Here is a 24,471-nt window from a genome sequence, read left to right on the forward strand (position 1 = left end):
CTTTTTTTTTTTATATATTTTTATTTTGGAACATCCGGGCTCTTGATGCCCCCTCACTGGGAATTGGTGGATAGGGGGACGATACGCGGGAACGCATCACCCGCAGGGAGCCCACGCCCCCAAAAGGCCGGAAACCAGCCCTCAGGGACAAACTGCGACACTTATCGACAGGGGAGCGACGCTCTTGCAGCACAGGAGAGGGATGAGGACGACGACGATGACAGCTGCTTCGAAAACCTTCCGCAGAAGCTGATCGAAGTGACAAACCCGATCTGGACATGTAAGCCGAGAGAAGTTTCATCCGGCGCTCCTGCCGCTACTTTGGCTTCAACAGTTGGCAAGCCTCGCAATTAGTGGAGCTGTGATATTTCCCCAAGCACCACGTGCAAATGAGGTGAGGGTTCGTCGCCGACATCAGGCGTCCAAAATACGAGCACTTCTTAAAGCCCGAAGGCATCCGCACACTGTTCTCACAAACACACGCAATAGCGAAGGGCAACGCCTAAACACGCCAGGAGCACGAACCGGATCCATGTTGCACGGGAAAAACAGACTTTTGTGACCTCGCTGACGTCACGTAAGCGGACAACGACTGGGCTGAGTCTGAGTCACGTGATGCCATCCCCCCGGCGCGCAGGGATGCAGTGGTAAAACATTTTCTGGATCCAGTCCCACACCTGAGGATAATTCTACATTAAGGAATCTGCGGCTAGGAGTCTCTATCAGATGTAATGTTCTCATCACCATTTCTGAGAATCTAGTGTCTGCTCTATGAAATCAAGGTGGAAGGCTGCATCCTGTTCATGTTATCTACAGCTCATTTCAGGCAAATATAATTCAGCAAACTAGAACAACAGTATGTGGATGAACCAGATAAACTCCTCCAATGAAGCAATTAGGGCACTGCAGCCCTTAACAGCAGGGGTGCCACTCCTGAAAATGTACTGAGCAAAACATGGGAGAACCTGCAACATGTGAAACACTACTGTCTTGAAGTACAAGTCACAAGGGAATCCTGGTAAGTTTCATTCCGCCTCTTTTTTTTCATACCGGAATATTTGCTATTATTGATACTACCAAATGGAAAAATCCAATGTTTAAAAAAAAAATTTCTGAAACTACAGTTCTCCAGTAAAGGCTGACATGTAAGCCTGCATCTTTCTTTAAGATGCTTTTCATTCTATCCTGTACTTGCTTGTGTTTAATAACCTGAAGTTAGACGGTTCTATGGAAGAGTAGAGTTCAAAGCAAATCTACCTACTTGGGTGTCAGACAGACTAAAGACAATAATGTTGATGGGCTACAGACTATGCTGAATATAATGTATATTGTATGTATTTTATTCAAGGCATTCCCAGCCTGATGAAGGGGAATTATTCATACATTTAACAAAGGATGAAGACAGCCAGGTGGGATTAATGAACTAACGTTTCATCTTAGTGCCATTTCAGCAACAGTAGCAAGAAACCTCTGCTGTTCCGCAGAAATATGTACAGCATGAAAGTGCATTTACCTTTATACAAGTGCTTCAACCTCCATTCACGGGCGTTCAACAACCAAAAGATTAAAGAACACATGACCCAATTAGTCCCCCACTGGCCACAAAAACAGACTTGAAAACATTCCACTTAAAGTTCTGTAGCATAACCTCTGCTTTACCAGAAGTATATACCTTCATATAAGTCATAAATAACATTTAATGTTGTTGTGCCCAACTGTGGAAATGATATACCACCAGGTCACATTAAACCTGTGATTAAAACAATGTTCAAAAGGGACCAAAATTAAATGACCAGTATTAATGGAAAGGATAAACAACTGTAAAATACTGTATAAGATGAACTTTTCATAAAGCCGGGAAGGACCACAGCGATAACAGATTTTATCCATCACTGGAAAGACGAAATAAATGAAGTACTTATGTTTGGTAACTATCTTTCTTATGGATAATCTAACTTCTTAAACATTCCTCATCAATAATATCCCCTTCCAGGAACCACAGTGGACATAAAAGCATTTATCCCACAGCAGTAACTTTCCAACAGCTACAGCTGAAAAGCCCTAATTTCACTTGTTCTGGCACCCTTTCTGTACTCCGCTTCATCAACAAATACCACATCACCTCTCCTAAGGTTTCGGATTCAAACAGTGTTCCGCATGCAGAAAACAAATGTTGATAAAACATTTGATATCAGAAGGTGTGATACAGGCCCACCTATGCACTTTAAGGCATGGAAGGAATGGAGGCTAAACGGTTCTCGGCACAACCCCTAGGCAGGAGTCCTATTCTCTTCCAGGTAAGTCTCCTCAGAGACAGAAGTCAGATGTCAAATCCTCTAACAATAAAAAGTTTAAAAAAAGAGAAGAAGCAGAGGACAAATCCTCTAACAATAAAGAGCATACAAAAGAAGTAGCAGTACTCCTCTTATTCATGCAGATAGTGCTCCTCCTCGAGGGAAAGATCATGAAGTAGGTGGCACAGCTACACCACTCTGGTGCAGTTTTATTCTTCTTTTAACCTGTTGGTTGACTCAGTGCATTTGCAATTGGTGTTGTCCTTCAGCATTGCCCACCAAACTTGTTTCTTGCACGGGCCAGTAGCTCCACAGCTACAACCAAAGACCTGACCTCGGAGCCCAGTAGGCTCCTTCTGAGACACAACACTGTTAACTAAGTTCAAACTAGTTTCAATCTGTAATAGAAGAGCTTCTTTCTACAATCATCCACAAGTGACGCATCTTCACTAAAACATTTCCTTCATGGTGGCTTGATTTAGGTTCCATTCTGTCACCCAATGGATGAGAGATCCAGGCTTTCCCCATCAACTGGGATTGGTGATACTGAGACTTATAATCAACCTAGTCTGGCAAAGGTGAGTGATGAGGGAAAAAATCCAGCAGAACTCTGTGGTAAAATGCAGTTTTGAGGGACACTTCTATTAATCTGCAGGAAATTATCCAAGAGCACTACATCTCAAATCGAATTGTGAGGCTAAAAAAATGGCCACTAAAGCCTCACATAGCAAATGCCAACAATTAAAGTCATGGTCATAAGATGCTGCAGCCTTCAAAAGTAAGAAAACACTGGTAGTTTTCTGTTGCTTCCAGGTGATTAACCGAAGGAGAAACAGCCAATCCGAATAATGTAAGCTAGTTTTAAAACTCATTTGCAGTATCCTATACAATGGCTCCAGGAGACATTCCTATTTGTTTTTAACAATTATATCAGCATAACAGAAATTGGCTTGGAAGGGGTCTGAACTGTCATTAAAGGATACAGTATTCACCATAATTTTCCTTTCTTTTGCCGCAATGTATTGGGTATATCAAGCATTTTAAAGCACAGGTTTACGTAGATTTAGGATCATTTTTAGATTTCTTACCTTAAGATATTTCACAAGGTCATTTCCTAAGACTTGAGCACACGACTCTGTTTTCTGACAATATTGAAAGAAATTGTGCAAGTGTTGGTCCTATTGTGGAATGGAAGGAAGAAAAAAGTTATAACATATAAAACAAAGTATCTAGGAAATAATATATGGAAACTTCTAAAGTGCACAGCAAGATTTTCAGAAAGGAATATGCATTTCGGCGAGTGTGGCAGAAACTCGAAAATAAGCATAACGTGTTAACAAAAAACATATTAATCTAAAATAATTAATTTAAAATGTATTAAAATAAATGACAAATTAAAAGAAAATTGTATAGTGCACTAATCAAAACAAGCAGTTTTAAGTTTAACCACACCTGCTTCTGTGGGAAAGTATTTGCAAAATATGTGTCTCTGATTATGTTCTGGGGAAATTTTGAGAAAAAGCATGTTATGCTGCAGAGCGACGTAGTCCATATAGGTATGAAAAGAATGACTTAGGATTCACTTTAGAATAATGACCCCACACATTCATATTTTCGGAGTTGGTGGCATGTCTGTGGGAGCATCCAGGAAAATCAATAATGCCCTTTCCTGTCTTTCCAAGTATTAAAGTTTCGCTTTCACCTCTGACCACATTCTTCTAGCTACACTCTCTCTTAAGTGCATGTTTGACACAAGGCCCCATCCCCGCTCCCCACGCAGCCCTTTGCTCTCTGTTTAATCACACCAGCACATTTTTATTGCAATCCATTTTATGTACAGGTGTTTGATCAGTGACCATGCAACCCTGTCCATGCTCCTGATGAGTGCCAGAAGTATTTTTGAGTAATAAGTATGAATAGATAGAAAGGCATAACTGGACATCGTAAATGTTGTAATGAAGAACGTATTCACAGTCACACTAGCCCGGTTTATTGATCTGTATTTGCACACATATGCATACTTTTACACAATATATCATCTGACCCTGTTGTCACAGACTTGACCGAGAATATCATGATCTCTTACTCGCCCGATCTAGAAGTGGAAACCCCTAGCTACAATACTTACATGGAAATCCTCCATCAGATGGTATCTGAAGATCCCTGAACTACTCTTCACAGGTCCCAATGTAAAAGGTCAGTTTCTGCTTTCGGAACTCAAAGAGAATAATCCGGTTGGTCAGAGGACAGCATGAACCATTGCACATATGAGGTTTGCAGGATTTTTCACTAATGTTAAAGGCAGGTAGCTTAGTGTTGGAATTCTTGTGTACAGGTGCACTATTGCCTGGAAGGGTTATAGAGTGTTGAGAGAAGTGAAGTGACAGGTGAATGACGAACAGTAAAATGGGCAGGATTTTTTTCAGCGCCCACTGCAACTTTAGACATAAAAGACAACTATATCTTGTGGGAAGTATTTATAACTTCAACAATTTGAAATCCTGGATTGTAGTTTTAAACACTGAAGTAGAAATAGCAAGAGCTATATCATAGAATGCACTAAGGGTGTAACAGGCACCGGTGTCTGTTTTCAGTGCCCCTGAAATCTTCAATATTGGCGTCAAGTTAGTATGCTCAAGGATGCTTATGGACAGAGTTTCTAGGGTCCCAGGAACCACACCAGGTATCACCCTGCACCCACCGGCCAGCATTTTCTTGCCCTTCTCTAAAAGCAGGCCAGTTCACTTGTTCACTCTGATATTGCCAGTAAGTCTTTCAATGCAGTTCCGTCCTCAGGACGGGCATTAGGTCATGCCTGCACTGGAGACAGAATTGTTTTGTAACATTGCACACGTCCCACTTAGCGCCGGGTACATGTGATGAAGATGTCCCTGATGGGCCTCAGGACCCTCCACCCTAATAACAGCCTCTGAATCCAGACGTCTTGCAGCAGACACAAAGGCAGAATAACAGATGGCCAGGTAAGAGATACTGGGAACTGAGGAAACCAACTCATGATGACCAGTCAACCGAGAATGCTGGGGTACTTGAAAATCACAATTCAAGGACTCTGATATTACCATATGAAGGCGCAGTGGCTAGTGCAGACCACCTCAAAAACACCTACGCTTCAGTCACTGCAAGCCATGGCAATGACTGCAATACCCCACTGTGGAACTGCATCCCGCACCATCTTCTTCACACAACCTAAGCACCAAGCTTTGGACTTTACCTACCCTAATATGGCATAAACTGAACTGATAAACGCTTTGAACCATGGCGGGTGGTGTACAAATCCAAAACAGCAGACCCTGCAGCTAGATGCACCAAGTACTTCCTCTTGTGCAGACTGTACTATAACTGTACGAAGCACCTCCTTTCTCAAACTCCTACAAATTCACTGACTCAGAAATACTTGACCCCAAAAGAAACTACAAATGTACCTTCTAGCCATCAACCTGTAGCTGGCAATTAAACATTATTTCCTGCTTGTCTCCTGTACTCATAAATAATTTGTATTAGGAATGCTTATAAAACAAAGTGTTAACTTTTGTAAGAGACACTGCTAATTCAAACACTTGAAAAGGGAAAGCTATTTTATTTATTACTAGCTTACCCGTCGCGCGTTGCCGCGATCTCCGAAGAAAGGAAATTCAAGGAAACTGATTATGATAACATTCAATTTACATTGCGTCATTTTTATTGAAACGTACTCATTTTAATATGGAAAACATTTCAAAGTGTCGTTTTAATTCTATTTATTTATTAGAGTGCTTGTGGATACACGATTTTTTGTTTTTCCGTCTGGTGCGTACATCAGTATTCGAAAGATTATGAGGGCCCTGGGGGGGCCGATATTTAAAAAAAATGTATGCCAGAAACCTTTGCGGGGGTGTACTTAACAACTTCCCAAACTTTCCTGGCAATCGGATGAATGCTGTTTTAATTCTATTTATATATTCGAGTGCTTGCGGCTACACGATTTTATGTTTTTCCGTCTTGTGCGTACATCAGTATTCGAAAGATTATAAGGGCCCCGGGGGCCGAGATTTAATAACATTTTATGCCAGAAACCTTTGCGGGAGTGCACTCAAAAACTTCCCAAAGTTTCATGGCGATCGGATGAATGGTATAGTAATGCATAAAGGACAGACATACATTTGTTTTTATATATATAGACTAACTTACCCGTCGCGCGTTGCTGCGATCTCAGAAGAAAGGAAATTTAAGGAAACTTGTTATGATAACATTCAATTGCCATAGTGTCATTTTTATTGAAACTTATTCATTTTAAAACGGAAATCATTTTAAAGTGTTGTTTTAATTCTGTTTATTTATTAGAGTGCTTGTGGATATACGGTATTTTTTGTTTTTCCGTCTGGTGCGTACACAAATAAATCAGAAGGTTTTCCGACGCGTGAGCTGGCCACATACAGTTGTCCATGTGAGAAGCACGGATTCTCCAAATCTAGTCCACACGCTTGCAGCGATTTTCCTTGTGCTTTGTTTTTTTTTTTAGTTTTCAAAAAACTTTTTGTCATTCATGCTCATATACACAGCAGTGTGCCTACAACCATACCAGGCCGGCAGCGATTCACATTCAACAATAAGGAAGCAGAACTGTCAAGAGAAAACAGTGCAAAGCTGCGAGGACGCATACAACATCACAGTAGTAGATAATCAGCTCATCCGTGACAGGGCCTACCTCAGGCCGATATCCGAGTAATTGGTTGCTATGGAAATAACATTGTGGAATAGTACAAACAGAGGCGTAGTCAGTCCAGCAGCTTGAAAAAGCACCATGGGAGCAATCTGACACATAGAGCATTCGCGCCCCCCCACACCTGTGGCAACATGAGCATTATGTGTATCATTACCTCAGCTTATTATGCCTCTCCATTACAGCCCTGCAGATCAGTCATATCGACATAGTCCTGCGGTTTCGCAGAATACAAGCCCGGCAGCAGCCTTCACATCCATCAGCTCAATGTAACTCGGGCGACCATAATCTCATTCTCTCTACTCTTTCCAGATGCAAAGCACATGTGCCTATTCTGAGCCTGCTGCGGGGGGCATGTTCTCAACCTCGTCAATCCCAGTATCATCTGTTCCCTGTGTTGCAGTTTGTATAAGGTATGCCTGCAGTGGACCCCATATATCAGCTGGTCTAGATGCCACAGGTTGTAGTTCTGAGAATATCCCATATTGCTCCTGACAGTATAACATATCTTGTAACCAGTCTTTGAATTTGGGGGCTCGACCTCTCCCCTATCTACAGGCCAGTCGCCTTTTTGCTAATAACAGTGCTACATTCGTGTATTTCCGAACAGACCTCGCTATCTGTGCTGTGTAACCCAGCAGGAATAACAGCGGATCCAGTTCTAATGTAGTCTCTATCATAAGGGAGACGGCCTCGCGAACCTGTGTCCAATACTCCTTCACTTGTGGGCATTCCCATGCCAAATGGAGGAAGTCCGCTCCTCCCTGACCACATCGCTCGCACCTATCCGATTCAGCCAGTTTGAACCTGACCTTCCTAACAGGTGTGTAGTATAACCTATGTAGGAACTTGTAATGTATGATTTTAAAGCGACAGCTAGACATCACTGTGCCCGATAGGTCACAACAATACTCCCACTGATCCTCCGTAATCTCTCTGCCAAGGTCCTGCGACCAATGTGCCTTGGCTGTTCCCACCACAACTGGCAGTTCCCTCCGGAGGCATTTATATATGTTGGAGACTAGGTGTGCACCATCCGTGCTATTCATCACAACCGTGAGCGGGGCAACACTGGGGGGTTCCTGAGGGTAGTCAGGCAGCAAGGCCTTTAAGCCTTCTCTCAGCCTTATAAAATAGAACACCTCCAAGGGATTAGGCGTATGTTCCCCCAAGAACCTTTCTCGAGAACGAAATATACCATCGTGGAACAGATCGCCCCATGTGTGAATATGTAACCGTCGACACAAGTTACGGAAGCCCAACTCTTTGAAGAGCGCCATTTGCGGGTGATATGACAGTGGCATTCGGGCCGTGTATAATAGCGAGGCTTGCAATCGTCTCCCTATCCTTTGCCATGCATCCATGGTACACGTCCCTGTATTAGCCTGCATGTCCAACACCGATATAGGGGCATGAACCACGCCATCCAGCGGTAGTGGGTGAGCAATCCAGTCTTCCGCCGCTATCTGTGGCATGAAAGCGATAGGTTTCATCCAGTAATACAGATAGTGTGCCTGTGCGCTCAGATAATAAACTTCAAAATCAGGGATTTCAGAGCCCCCCACATTGTAAGGTTGTGTCAAAACCGCCCATCTAAGGCGCGCCTGTCTGCCTCCCCACACCAGTCGTATAAGTTCAGACCGCAAGGTTTTGAAGAAGAAGGCACCTGGGTGATATGGGACGTTAAGAAATAAATACAGGAAACGAGGCAAGACCACCATTTTGATAAGGGAAACTCTAGCCGCCATGGATAAAGGTAATTTAATTCATCGAGTCACCGAGTCGACTAATTTGGTAATGGCTATGCCATAGTTCAATCGTAATGTGTCTCCCTTATCTCTCGAGACTTGTATCCCCAGGTAGCGCAAATCCGAAGAACACCACTCTAAGGGATAGTCTAGTAGAAACTCTGAGACAGCAGGCGTTAGCGGGAATAATTGGGACTTACCCCAGTTAATTGAGACTCCAGACAGGCCACCAAAGGAGACAAACTCCCGCAGTAACGCATTCAGAGTGGTCTGGGGCTCCTTGACAAAAGCGTGACATCGTCAGCGTATAGCGAAACAGAAAGTTGTCGCTGAAAGCAGTTAAAGGCGCTGTCTTGGTGTAACTGTCGAACGCGACAGGCCAGCGGCTCTATCGCTATGGCGAAGAGCAAGGGGGAAAGAGGACACCCCTGGCGAGTACCCCTCAGTATTGCAAAGGTGTCAGTCAAGCGCCCATTCGCTAGCACTCTCGCTTTCGGGCCGTGTAAAGCAAGCGCACCCAGTTCACAAAGATTGGGGGGAAACCCATCTTCTGCAGTACCGTAAATAGATATCCCCATTCCACAGAGTCAAAAGCTTTTGACGCATCTAGGAAGACGGCAGCGAGAGGCACTTCAGGGCTAACGGTTTGGATTAAGGAGAAGACTGTACGGAGGTTATGTGAGGTAGATCTCGTGGGAACAAATCCTGATTGATCAGGCAATATGAGTGTGGTCATAAGCAATGATAGTCTCGTGGCTAGAACCTTGGCAAGGATCTTGGCATCACAATTCAATAGTGACAGAGGATGATATGAATCGCACTGCGTGGCGTCCTTACCCGGCTTAAGTAGAGATGTGATGACAACCTCCCTCATGGACCCCGGCAGCACACCCACCTCCAAGGCATCCTCAAACACCTCTCTCAGCACCGGTGCCATGATATCCATATAACATTTATAAAATTTCGCGGGGAGCCCATCTAGACCAGGTGCTTTCCCGTTGCTCAGGGAAATTATGGCGTCGCGTATCTCATCCAACTCAAGCGGCGCCCCTAAAAACTGTCTGAGAACGTCGCCGAGCCAGCATAGTGCAAGATCCCCCAGAAAGCCTTCCAGGTCGAAGCCTCCAGTAGCCCGCGATGTATAGAGCTGCTCGTAATGTGTTTGGAGAGTAGTCAGTATGCCATCCGAGTCTTTGCACACCCCAACTTCAGCTGTTAACTCCAAGATAGTATTGGTGCCACGTGCCATGCGAACTGTCATTGATAGTGCCCCACCCGGCCTTCCACCCTCATTGTATGCTCGAGCCTTCCATTATTTACCTCTGAAATGAACCTCTCTTTGCGCTTCTGCCTCGTATTCCGACAACTTAGACCTGAATTCCTGCTGTGCAGTCCCTACGTCATCCTGTACCATGCTCCTTTCCAGCACCCGTAATTCCTCCTCTAACCTGCTGAGAGTGCGTTGTATGTCCCTCAAAACTCCAGAGCTCTTAGCGATGCACCACCCCCTCACTGTAACCTTAAAGGCTTCCCAGACAGTTTCTACACTATCCACAGTATCTTTGTTACGGGGAAAAAAATCCTCTATATCCTCCCTAAGTTCCTCCCGGAAAACCGTATCCACTAGTGTGTTAGGTTGTAATCGCCAGGGCGGACGCGGTTTATCATACCCAGGCATATCTATAGTTAGCAAAACTGGACAGTGATCAGAATGCGTCCTGGGAAGGTGTTGTGCATCCAGTATATGCGGTGCTAGACTTCGTGACACAAACATATAATCAATTCTAGCCCATGTGCCTGTGTATGAGGTGTAGTGTGTACCATCCCTCAGGTCAGGATGAACATGTCTCCACCCATCGACAAGCCCGTCCTCATCCACTATCCCCCTGATGACATCCCGCGCTCTGGGATGGTACGTTGTGCAACCATCCGCTCTATCCATCCCCGGGACTAAGGCAACATTGAAGTCTGCACCCCAGATAACATGACTCGATCCAGCATCCATCACAACTCCCCAGAGCATAGCAAAAAAATCCGGAGTATCCACATTAGGTGCATAGCAATTGGCAATGGTAATCGTATCCCTACCCAAACTCCCCCACAACACCACATATCTTCCCTCCTTATCTATTCGCTGACCTTGCAGTGTAAACGGGAGGGCACGATGTATAAGGATAGCCGTACCCCTGGCATATGAGGAATAGTTCGAGAAAGCCCTAACACCCGCCCATCTACTACCAAAATTGGGTGTGGTGTGCGGGGGGACATGAGTTTCCTGTAGCATAACCACCTGTACTTTATGTCTATCCCAATATGCCATCAGCTGCCTGCATTTACGGGCATCTTTTAGTCCTCGCACATTCCACGACAGAAAGGTACATTTGTTAACATCCCCTGCGCCCCACGACATTATCCTTGACAGTTCTTATGAACATCCTGTGCATAGGTAATGTCTGCATCATGTCTCAGCCACATAGCCATTGTCTGATAATCCAGTATATCGCTTGACCCGCATGCAGGTCTCCCTTAAGACGGCACTATGCATAAGTGTACAGCTCAGCGTCGTCCCATACAGCTCAAAGGAATTCACTACTTGCTTGTGTATATTGCACGTAACCAACACATTCAACCCCCAGTCATCCTCCCACTCCCTCCCATCCTCCCACTGAAGCACCCCCAACTTGCCAGATTCTCCACCCACCCCATCCCGCCCCAATGCCCTCAAAGAACTAGGGTGGAAACATACCCAATCCCAATGTAAACTGTGTGGGTAATTCCCGCTAGGTAGCATTCCAGGTGGCAATACAATAGCCCCTCCACTCCACCAGCGCTACTCGATGGAGCGCACCCGGCTAGTGGGAGAGAGGGGGGTACCTAGAGAACAGAATCTATATCGGCCTCCCCGGGGCCAAATCCCATCCCATCTCAACATAAGGAGGAAGGGGGGAGATCACATACAACAACAGTTGCAGTCTTGTTCATGGGCCAGTACTCACATACAGGACGCAGCTCGGTAAGAAAGTCTCAATGTTCGTGGGATCACTGCTCATCATCATCCATTCCTTCTCGTCGTTCGTCAGGATCATCTTCCTTATCCCCCCTCGGTTGTGCCGCACGTTTATAATGCTTGATGAATTCTTCCACCTGTTGCGGTTTCGTGAAAAACCTCTGGCGCCCTTGACATGTGACCCGCAGGCGGGCCGGGTAGAGCAACGCGTAGTCCACTTGTAGATTGCGTAGCTTGGCTAAGAACTTGCGACGTTCCTCCTGCACCATGGGTGTGAAATCAGGATAAATGGTGAAATTGTTGCCGTCAAATGAAAGTGTTTTGGAGTTCCGAGCTGCCCGCAAGGCAGCATCCCTATCTCTATAGTTCAGTAGGCGGGCAATTATAGGACTCGGAGTCATGCCTGGTTTGGGTACAGGCCCCAAGGATCTGTGCGCTCTCTCCACTATAAATTGGGGCGAAAATGCTTCCGGGCCAACCGCCGCCAGCATAAGTTTCTCCACGTATTCCTCCATTCTTCCCACATTTGTGGACTCAGGGACACCTACTATGCGTATCTTATTACGCCGACTTCTCGCCTCCAAATCCTCGTTCTTGGCCGCTATAGTGCGTAGCAGATTATCCATCCTAGTGAGTTGCGTCGTGTGTTGCGTCGAGGTATCCTCCATATCCGAGACCCGCTGTTCCGCTTCCTTCAGCCTCCCCTCATGGACATCTAATTTGTGGACAACGGCATCCATCCGAGATGACATCCTGTCGACCTTGTCAGCAATGGTCGCAAACCCTTGGCGCATTTCCCGGAGGATTTCCTGGAGATCCGGGGAGGTGGACGCCTGACCATCAGTAGAGCCGCTAGCATCCGCCTGCTTCTGCTGCTCCGGGCCAGCTCGAATTGTTTTTTTGGCGGAATCAAATGTGATTTTCGGTTGCCTTGCGTCTGGCCTCCCCATCTTCGCCACCGGTAAGGTCAATAACTCGCAGTTTGCGGCACCTAGGTGTGAACGCTCTCCCTGCAATCCCAGCTATACAAGCCAGGTGAGCCGCAATGTCCACACTGCCAAGTAGCGTGCTCCGGGGACAGAAACCAGTGTGTTTCACGTGTGCGCGGCTATTTCAATCCTCAGTATTGTCTCCTGGCTGCATGTAACCCTATGGCTAAAGGTCCAACAATGTCCCAGGCCTCAGCACACCGATCGCACTCGCGTCCAACAGTGCACCGGTATAGCGTACCTGAGGAGGATAGTAAAGCTCTATGCCCAGCGCAGGTTGATCCGCAGCACCCGCAGTGTTTGAAATATATCTGTCCAGTCCCAGCAGGTCGTACACGGATAAAGTCACGCACGCTATCACAAAGGGTTAAGCCAGCATCCGGTAGGCCCACCACCACACAGCAATGTCTCAATACTGCTCGTACCCAAGCCGGTATAGTGAAGGATATCTGTGGGCAACTGTGTTCGGTACTTTCCTATCGCTCGATCACGTGGCCCAGGCTGTGGCGCTTCCCGTTGTGTGTAGTCTACTTTGTGCACCAATTAGGCCACCTCCAGTGCCATGCGGCGGAAGTTCAATATAATCAGTGCATCAGCATGTGCTCAGCCCTACTTCCCAGCTAAAGTTATTGACTGGATCACTCTCTAGTGCCTCCTGCACTACGTGTCCAGCAGGCACTGCGCCCAGATCCACGCCAAGGGGCCCCCTAGCCAGCCGCACAGCACACCGCAGGCCTCACCAGCGCTCAGGACAAGGTCGTAGTAGAATGCGCCAATCCTCGCTGCACTACCCGATCCAGCCGAGCTTTACATTTGTTTCCCAGATCTCACCGCAAAAGTTTCAGACCTGCTCCGGAGACGGCCACAGCAGCCGGTAGGCCTCCCCCAGGGTGCCGTCGAAATCCGGCGCAATCCTCATCAACAATCCGGTACCTGCTGGAGCCTCAGGTGCATAAGTCGCATATGAGCCGGTTCTCGTAAGGATTACACTCTTGGCAGCCCTCGTCGCGTATATCTCCGATGGGGCTGGAGTACAGGAAGCGTTCCCTCCAGCCGCTATCTCTTGGCCGGCATCACTTCCCTCCGTCAGTCAGTGCCGCCGGGAACAAAAGAGCTCCTCCAGCCCGCTAGCAGCCAGCAATGAACTCCAAACTTGGACCGGAGCTGTCGGGGGGTCCCCCGAGTTGATGGGAGTCGATTCCGCCCAACTGGCAGCCGATTACAGGATATTTATAGGATCGATATCGCCAGGTTGTGGGAGCCTCACATGAAGGCGTCCATTCACTAGTGCGCCACCTAGCGCCCCTCCCTTGTGCTTTGTTGATGGTCATTGCACAAGCGAATCGCACCGGAAAGTGTAAACGTTCAGTATTGGAAAGATTATGAGGGCCCTGGGTGGCCGGGGGGCCGATATGTAACAAATTTCTCTCTTTTTTTTTTTGCGAGAAACCATCGCGGGAGTGTACTCAACAACTTTTAACATATATATATATATATATATATATATACATATACATATATATATATATATATACATATATATATATATATATATTTATTTATTTTTATTTATGTATTTATTTATTTTTTAGCCAGAAACCTTCGCGGGAGTGTACTCAACAATTTCCCAAAGTTTCATGCCGATCGGATGAATGGTGTAGTACTGCATAAAGGACAAACGGACATACTTTGGTTTTTATATATATAGATTTGAGAGATTTTGATAGCCCTCCTCCACTCTGGAGTATGGAAGCACTGTACAGATAGACAAGATTACATGTAATATTAATATTAATAAAAATTTAAGAAATAGCACAGTTCAGAGAGGAGGGATTAATACTGAAGAAAAAACATGCATCTGCATCCGACTGGGAAAGGACTGGTTAAAGCATAGAGACTGGATAACATATTTGGTATAACTGTCACAGAAGTCTTGTATTAGCATCACCAGGGCCACTGGAATTCTGCGATTCTGCTGCCGCTGTGATTTTCACATTATTATGGCTATATGCCACATTTGCCACATAATCCATCATCTGCCACATAGTCTGTAGATTTTAACAAAACAATTATTGTTTCTAGCTAAAACTGATCAAAAGTTAGAAAACATATGGTGACTTGGGTTTCTGCGCACAAGAAGGCCTTTTGCAAACCTTGGCTCGTCAGCTTTCAGTTGCTTATTGCTGTATTGGATGTTAAATTTGTACTAATTAAGGCGAACTCTTTTCTCAGAAACTGTTACCAGGTGTAAAATTGACAAAATACAAAATGTGCCGCATTATGCACCATAATTTGCCTTTTATTGACGCATAATTTAGCCAAGCCTGACACATAATTTGCTCCTTCTCTGCCACATAATTCCAGTGGCCCTAAGCATCATGAATAAATTCAAACTGGATCATACTGAATGCGTCATTTTGTGAGGCTGGGGTTTAAGGTAAGTGGTAAGAAGAAATAGATGAATCAACAATTCACTCCTGTGTGCTAATGTGTCACAGCATCAGGAAGCAGATGGAACTACGCTGATAGGCGACCGCTCTCCACACAGACCAGATACTCTAAAACTGCAATTCAGACATTTAAAATGATCCTGTGAAGCCACATGACAAAATACAGCTCATCAACATACTTCGGGCTGCATTTTAGCTTACCTGAGAGTACACGGTAGAAACTAGATGGGTTGAAATTTTCAGCAGTGGTTTACCTCCATCCACCCATTTAATTTCAGGTCCAGAATGCTATAATAAATTGGGAGTGGAATGGAAGAAAAACATGTTATTAGATGTCTCACATGGATTCTAAAACAATCATAAGTGCATGGCTTTAACTGTGGAGAGTTCTCCTCTTAAGACTTCTATTGAAGTTACAAAAGTCAAGAGAGGATCTTAAAATTAACGGTTAAAGTATCTATTTAACTATTAAACTCAAAGAAGCTCCCTGTGTATGCGTTTGTATATATATATGTATAGTACCTTATCAACAAGAACAGTGCAGTGGCTTACAGAGATCGGGTGCATACCTACCAGGAAGTACACCAACTCGTAAACCATTTAAGCATTATTACATACCTCAGGGCGACTAAATATTATATGGAACTTCGAATATTGAGACGAAAGTAAAATTTATAGGATAGGTCTGTTCATTGGAATAGAGTGGAATGGCACTGGACACAGGCAAGGGTAGAGTTAATAAGCTCACTATAGAAATAATGTGTACTTAATTATTTCTTGATTTGTTGGTGAGACAGCTGCAGAAATAACTTGAAGAATTCATGCAACTATAGAAATTACAAGTAAGAGGATGACAAACTATATAGCATAGTCCAGATTGAAAGTGGGTCACTTGTACGATTTACCTCCGGTCCTAGCTACAATATGTAGGCTCTGGCGGCTAGAACAGTGTCGGAAAATGCTTGTATTTCCACACAATGCGAATAAAATGTTTTGAAGCAAACAGTGTCAGAAGAGAGTAACATTTTTACACCATTCTTCAAATATAATGGAGTAGAACCATAAGCAGAATTATGGGCTCAACTGAATACCTTAAACTTCCAACTTTACATTCTAAGACAAAGACACACATTTTTTTGGTCGGGTAAAATGTACTCCGTCTGACATACTCACACTGGCATGGACAACAGAATTCTCCACAACCTGCATTTTCGTCATCAATGACACCAATATAAAGTGCATTGCAATAAATTTAGAAGCGATAACGGGTTTTTCCAGTACTAGTCAATGTTCTTTAGAATGAGTCTGGCTCAAAATTTACGAGTATTCTTTAGATGAGCACACAACGTAGTGAACATGTAATTATAGTGAACGGTTTAAATCGAACAGTATTCCCAGATGTAATCAGAGGCATGCTTTTAAAAACAGAGATCTGCGGATAACATTTTCTTCTGTTGACAAAAGCGGGTTGGAGAAATGACGGCAGAGCTTAAGATGTGGCTTCAAGCTTAGCCAACTAAACCCAAACACTGCAGGATTTTAGCAAAAACTGATTTAAAGTGATTGCAGCCCTGCTCAAGTCCCAAACAACCTAAAGTTTGTTTATCATCTGCCTAGTTATGAACTAAGGATCCTGACACTTCTTAGCATAAGGTAAAGTCCAAAAATGTAACAAAAATAGGAACCCTATCTAAGTGGCTATTTTACACATACAATTGTGCATGAATTGAAAACAGTAGAGAGTATTTAGAAATGTTTACATTTCCAGAATGTTTCCTGATGTTCTATGGAGCATTATATCCGTTTGTAATGATCTTAGGTGCATATTATCCCAACTTTTATCTGCAAAAAAGTCTGTTTCAGTGCTATACGAATAATATAAAAATCTGATTTCCATACCTTGCCAATCCCAAGTTCCTGGTAGCTGAGGTAGCCTGTAGGAATATTAGCAGAAACAGGAATTTGCTGTTCATTAGTCACTACACGCCCATCTTTCAGAAGCGGAAGCCAGGCATATCCCACTGCAATTAAAGCAGAATATTTATCAGTACTGCAAAGATTCACACATGTAGATCATATTCATTGAAAACCTCACAGCAATGCTAGCTTTGTGCAGTCCTGGTCTCAACTCATTAGGACATTAGGACTGAGCGGTAATGAAATGTAATTGCTTCAGTAATTAGCCTTTTCACTTTTAATTGTACAGAAAGGCATGGGTTACAAAGTGAACAATCTAGCAAAAATCATTCACCCAAACCTGGGATTACGCATTCACAGCTTGACATATTGACTGTATGGGGAAATACCTCAGAAAGAGGTGAGCTGAACACTATTACACCCCTACCCACTCGTCCTCAAGGTTCAACTCTTCCTGCGCTTGATTTGAACCTCAAAAAGACTTTGGGCCCGCCAGTCTCGTGAGGGCACAGCAGTGGCGGTCTTCCAACTGGCCTATTACAACCGGGGTGATCAGGCCGCCCTGGGACAAATGCAACCATCAGTGATCAGAGATGCTGAGATGGCGGTGGCCCGGCGATCCTGAGGCCGCAATATGCTTGGCGGGGCCGCATAATACGAGTTTGCCCCCACCTCACTTTTCATGGCAGTGCAGCTGCCAAGAAAAGTGGGGCAGTGAGGAAACAAAGGGAGTCCTCTAGGGCCCCCTTGTGCCTCTGTGCCATGGGGGCCATGCAGGGGGGCACATGTTGTTACCCAATGTGTGCATGCACCCCAAGTACCTGCAGGGCGTGGACTGCAGCAGTCCATGCCGTGAAGGTAGTTATTTTGAATTTCCCATTGCAGTGCCTATTTCTTCGGTTCTTCCGTAGGAACGCAAAAGCCTGTCAGACAGGAGTAAACTCCTAATCTGGGGGCGGTTCAAACATGTGTATGGCAGTGCTTCCCGCACCGCCAAACTCATACTGAGACCCATAGTATTTAGAAAGTAGGAAAATAGGAAATCAACTTGCATACTCGACTGTAAGCACAAAAACATACCCATAAGTTACCTGAAACTCCTATTCTCCCTCCCCACTCACCCCGCAGTGAAGCAAAAGTGGTATTAACAGTCATGACTAAAATACAAATGTTTCTTTAGCCAAACCTTGCGTTTCTACAACATCTCTCCTCTTCGTACTCCCTTTGGTCGTGTTATCGCAGCTGACGTGGTAGAATGTAAACAACAAGTGATGCTTTTCATGGAGTTGCGTGGGCAGCTCTATTTTAATCTAAAAGACACACAAAACACAGTTTTTTGGCATCTGAATGAAAAACAAATCCGCCACCCCCAGACCTCATGTTGCAGAGACAGAATGCTGGTGCACAGTAAACAATGATTTACTTCCAGATTGTTTGAGGATGAAATAGGGAACATAATTTTTTTGAAGAAGAAGGTTTTAAGAGACAGTAGGGGATGGAGAAATAGGCATTTAGTTAACAACGAAATAAAATACAATACATGTAAGAATCAAAACACAGTTTAGTCTAACTGCCTTCAGGAGATGATGATGCACTTATTTTCCAACTGCTATCACCTTTATTTGTAGAACCAAGAGAGGGAAAAATACTACTGTGAGTCTATACACGTATATAATAATTCGGTCTAGTTGTTCATTTAAAGAACGAATAAGGAATCAATGGACCAGATAGAAACAAATCTGTGAAAGTGCTGTACATGATCGGCAAAGCTTTAACCCTAAATTACTTATTGCCACGTATACGCTTTGTAGATGTTTGTAGGCCGTTATCAGTATTTGCACAACACACAATAACAACAGAGGATATAATAGAAGAATTAGGAGAATCATGGGTCGGATATTTAGAAGACGACAAAACTATTACAAATATTGCATACCAGAGATTTGTGAATCACAAATTTCTGATCCTGATAACCTGCAGCACTCCTCTTCCATCACTCAAATGCATAAAGCATGAAGGGCCTCCGATTCCTCACCCACTCCAGCTAATGCAGCCTTATGCTAGGATGCACAACGCCTGGTGGTGCCCTACTGATAAACAGTTCTCAGCCAGGCGCCCACCCTAGAGAGTACGCGACTTAGGCCATCCAGCAATACAGGCTGGAAAGTACATGGAGGAAGGTTAATGGACATCACCCGTAACCCCCATCTAAGGGTGTGGCGCTTATTTTTCATAGGCTACTAGTGGATGCCTTTAGAAAGAGGCTGAGGTAAACTCTTGCTCTGAAGAGGCAGCCTCCTAAGCCAGGAATTGTCTTTGGTACCCTCGGCTTTTGCCACTATGCCTATTTCGTCATTCAGAGTGCATTATCAAAATTGCAGATGTCTTTTTTATTGTACATCACTCTAAAAAAGAGGCAGTGCAATGGTCAACAATTGAATGTGTCTGGTCTGTTTCATTTCAGAATGCAATCCCATAGAAACTATATTCTTACAAATCAATAACATGCAAAGAAAACGTAAAATAATAAAAGCTGAAATAGTGTACCTCATCATAAAATTCAGGATTTTGCTGGTGATGTAAAACTGTAACCAAAGCATTTTTTGTAAACACTGGACCACCTGGTCTGCCATATATGCACTGTGGAATAATCAAAAGAGTAAAAACATGAAACATTATATTGTGTTGATAAAAAACATGTACATTCTAGATAAGGACAACCAGGTTCATAAAATATGCTTTTTCCCTGCCTACAATAATAACTCAAATGTAAATCATAGGAAAGAGGCAGCTACTTACTACATGGCTAAGGCATCGCATCATTGGATTTAACAACATTTATTTCAGTATTATTGGTAAGGCGGCTCCTCACACAACACAACATTTCCTCTCATTATTATTGTCTCCGTGTTCAATTTACATCCAAACCTCAGGCAAGACAAGCAAAGTTGAGGAACATCTTAATCTTATATTAGATTTGCTGTTTTATACTGGGCTCATGCTGCTTTTAAATTGCTACAGTTTCAGATTAATTCTCTGGGTATTTGATGGCTAGCAAGATTTGTGGATTTTGGGCTGTGGGTCTAAGAGTGAGTTACCATCTGTTGTGCATCTTGTGTTCCCAGACTAACAGCCTCCCTTCCTCTATCTGATCAACCTACCACTCCTGATCTATAAATGCACACACACTACCTGGATACACAGAGAGAAAACAGCCTCAAGAGGAAGTAGAGTGGTTGGTGGGGGGTTATAGTGTCAAAGCGCTGAAGTTGCTTCTCTTTACTGTGCAAAATGATCTGGTCTTCTCCTCTGCCAAATAAATGTCCCATACTCTCCCGATTATTCTAGACAGTGATCTGCATCCGGATGACACCCCCAAACTTGACATCCCCAAAAAATTAATGTGAGCTCCTTGAAATAAGCAATCTTCAAATGCAGACATTTAGAAATCACATAGATAAGCAAGACCATACAGTGAGACAAACATATTTATCATAGCTTTCCTATTGATTTACTACACACTTCTGCTGCGAAATTGTTCTACTTTAAGATTTTCTCAGATGACTACTGATGCTTTTGCCGTTAGAATGTGCTCTTTTTGTTTAGATCGCTATAATCAGTCTTGCAAGTACTACCGTATCATGGCATAGTGCCCAAGTGCTATGGTACACGCAGAGTTGTAGCACTTAGTCAAAGTACCATCTTTGATAGGTCTACACTGGTAAGGGTAGATAGCTAACAGTTTTCATATTGTCATACAACTATAAATGTGATTAGCAGTTAAAAAAATAGTAATATTTGCGAATTTTCATTTACAAAACAATTTCAACTTCTGTGACAACAAAACAAGTTTTGCCAAATTAATATGAGCATTAGTATATTTTACATTAGGGTGTAATCAATCTATAACTTTTATATTGCATTGTAACACTGGTGATACAAAAGGAAAACTGCATGAAATGGGGCTCCTATTTCTAGATCCCAGCAACGGTGCCCCAAATTATTTATCCTTAAAATATGAAATGCCAAATTACATTTAGCCAATAAAACGTTTTGATATTCATTCTTACTTTGTGATGAAATGGTCATCATTTTATGTGGGCAGCTGATCAAGAGCCATGGCGAAATCAGCAGTCAGGTCCAAAATACAAAAAGTATAATTTGTCACTCAATTTAAGAGCTCAATTATTTTTAATTTGCAAACAAACCTTTATAGGTTGCGAATCTTCTTCATCCGAATCCCTGAACTCGATGGAAAGAGCAATATTTCTGGCCTGCAGCAAAATAAATAAATAACAGATAACTTGACTCAGCCTATTGGGCACAAAGAAACCATCTAAAAGCACTAAAAAGAACTCAAGGGTGCTTTCGGTTAATCCCAGGTAAGGTTTCTGAAGCTCACACTCACCTTTGCGAAGGATTTTTGACTGTCATATTTCAAGTGCTTTGGGTAAACATAAAGGTGATTGTTGTAGATGGTGAAAGGCTGAGTATGTTTTGGTATGCAGGGAACAAATTCCTCTACTTCAAACGTTACTACAGTCTTGGCATTGTTTTCAAACTGTTTCATGGGAATGTATGATGAGTTAACATAATCTGAAAGTATATAAAAAATAATGAAAAACAAAATTGAAGTGAGCACAAGGTAATCATTTACATTCTTGTTTTTACTTTAGGTTTTTGAAAGTTAAAGAGATTCTTACTTGGAAAATCTGGAGCCACGTTGTCAATTGTGATGTCGAGATTCCCCAAAATTACTGGAAGCTTGGCCATCTTCTCTGGTCTACAACATTTGGAAACAAAGCAAGACACCAGTGGTCATTATCTACTCTGCATCTGTACTCAATGTGAATGCAGATTGGCAGATTAGCCTTTAAAAGTAGCAACTGTAAAGAAGTGTCTGCAGGAGAGGGCGTGCAGTGACTGAAAGCAAGTATAGAGAACATGGCTGGTTGGCTCTTCCAAGGTGATACACTGATCAGCAATTATAAAAGAATATGCCAGCTGCTGCAGGTTGTTGGCTCAGCAGTATGAGATGACACGTAGTGTACCTCCCATTCAACCCATATTCAATTTAACAAACTCCATCATCATAATTGGGCCAAATGGGCAATCTCTGTACGTAGGCCAAGCAGTGAATGAGTAAGAGCTGCAGTGGCCTACCTTACTGAGCAGCACTTCAGTTTCCAGAGCTCTCAAATCAGGCACCTATTGGAGTGCAATGATATCCTGCTATGGCCTGTGATTCGGTTCCTTGACTGCGCTACATAGAGTTACATCCATCATTATAATATAGAGACTGCGCAGAAGCATCTCTGCAGCACTGGATCTATGGATTCAAATGACTGGTAGAGTAATAGACCCGTTGTTAAATAACCCACTGCAGAAATGTATTTTATAGTACTAAATTTCTTTGAAACCTCGGTGTATCACTGTGACCAACAAAAGGCCATTCCTACGAGACTACGATTGACACTTAGGTATGTCTTGGGACAAAGCCCCGAATTTCCCTTGCCTACTTTTGCAACCGTTTTTTTTTTTATATATAATTCCTCCATAAAAAGACAACGATTTTGCTTTATTTTACGAACACTTTGGTTTCTTTAAGCCACTTTTTTCTTCCCCTCAAAACCTGTAGGTTTCAGACTCTGCACTTCCATTTGGAAACTCATGACCAACAAGAGGAGCACTGACAAATGGCCCTACATAACTGCTGTGGCGATGAGGTCTATAAATAATTCAGGGACAAGATTGAATGATCAGAAAGTTGGACCTGAGACCTAGAATGCCACAAATGTTCACAGCATAGGAAGGCCCCTCATGCCCTCTCCATTGAAATAATCTTGCCCGAAAACAAGACTTTGCAGAATCTTCCCCCTTGATTTATCACATTTTCGATTCTAATACTGGTAAACTGAACGCTTCTTGCGAAGGATCCCACTTCTGGAGGGTGTGGGGTTGAAATCAACCTTAGATGTAACCAGCCTACTCCATTTGTTGTCTAGTCAGTATAACGTAACCTTACTATCACAGGCCCTTCAAAATTGACCATTGCAGCCCATTGCTTCTCAGGAGTCTTATCTGACTCCTGAGCTGGCCTACAGATATGGTCGGCTCAGATGATGTTGCACCTGGAGGTCAGGCTGCTGCAAGACGAAGCTCTGCACCACACGCATTACTGATGATGAAAAAAACCCTGGTAAATGCTAGACATTACAGAGCAAAGAACCGACCCACTGTACTGTTAGCGGTCGCTCAGTGACACTAATCAAGCCAGGGCTGCATGAGTGTGAGAAAACCACTTTGTACACTCTTCACTACACAGAATCAATTTAAGAACAATTTGTGGGCACAGTTTGCCCTTTACAGGGCACAGTTGTCTTGGTTGTGCACTTGAGTGCAACAATCCTGTTTCACGCAGGGCATCCATTTTCTATTTAGACTACATTTGACATCCAATGTTATAAGTATTTACCTTTCTCTTCCTCTCCTGTTACATTGAAAACTGTGATAAATCCTAAAGTGCAGTGAAGGCAAAGACAAATCTGAGGTCCTCCTACACACCCAGCTACACATTTATAGCAGCATGGTTCCTTCCCTGGGCAAGAGTTTTGAGCAGCTTTTTAATGTGCAGTGTGTACATCTATAAGTGAATTTCTACAGCAGATAACTTATTCTAGCATCAACTCTTCTTTCTGGACGGTGAAACCGGGAGCCTTGATAAGGAGAATGAGACATGGATGCTCTGGTTGTGTGCCAAACTCATCTGCGCCAATACGTAACCGGCAGTCAACACGCTGCCCCTGAGGACTTGCTAGCCTGCCCCTCATGCATAAACATGTGAGACGTTACTTCTATTTCTTATGCACTCAATAACAATGCCATTAAAATAGTGCAAGCCGAAAATCTTTAACACTCTATTCCTTCACCCCTTTTTGTTTTTCTTTGTCTTGGCCCCCTCAGACACATGTAAAACGTACTGAAAAAAATGGCTTTGTCATTCATGCCAAGGGTTTGAAAAAATGACAACTACTGTTTCTCATGGAAACCTGGTTGCGCTCCGAAACTTCAGAATTCAGTGGATCCACAGTTAAAATCCTTTGCTGCAACCACCAATTGGGACAGGGAGAGGATGTGCCTCTTGTTTATCACATTACTAGTCCAGTTTACCCTAACACCAGCAGTCAATTTAAAGGTACCGAAGATTCTGTATTTTATGTTACGACACAACAACAACCCTCAAGCAAGATGTATTTTGCTTTATCACCCATCTACATTTAGTATGGAATATTTCTCTCAGCTGGAGTAATTTCTATTGTTTATTCAAACTCACCACAATATCTTGA

General features: G+C 43.5%; 1 protein-coding gene across 9 annotated transcripts in view; it reads right to left on the bottom strand.

Annotated features, from left to right (window-relative positions):
• DOCK9 (dedicator of cytokinesis 9) overlaps positions 1-24,471 on the bottom strand; it is a 1,161,971-nt gene that overhangs the window by 478,161 nt on the left and 659,339 nt on the right. For all 9 annotated transcript variants that reach the window (XM_078657525.1, XM_078657521.1, XM_078657523.1 and 6 more), the window contains exons 16-23: positions 21,829-21,908; positions 21,534-21,721; positions 21,334-21,399; positions 19,673-19,765; positions 18,312-18,435; positions 17,108-17,229; positions 15,410-15,496; positions 3,383-3,472 (exon numbers count right to left, since the gene is read on the bottom strand). In XM_078657525.1, the coding sequence (XP_078513651.1) occupies positions 3,383-3,472; positions 15,410-15,496; positions 17,108-17,229; positions 18,312-18,435; positions 19,673-19,765; positions 21,334-21,399; positions 21,534-21,721; positions 21,829-21,908 (850 nt within the window). The remainder of the gene's footprint in view (positions 1-3,382; positions 3,473-15,409; positions 15,497-17,107; positions 17,230-18,311; positions 18,436-19,672; positions 19,766-21,333; positions 21,400-21,533; positions 21,722-21,828; positions 21,909-24,471) is intronic.

The sequence above is a fragment of the Lissotriton helveticus genome, chromosome 8 (genome assembly GCF_964261635.1).
Source record: "Lissotriton helveticus chromosome 8, aLisHel1.1, whole genome shotgun sequence".
In the NCBI taxonomy this organism is placed as follows: domain Eukaryota; kingdom Metazoa; phylum Chordata; class Amphibia; order Caudata; family Salamandridae; genus Lissotriton; species Lissotriton helveticus.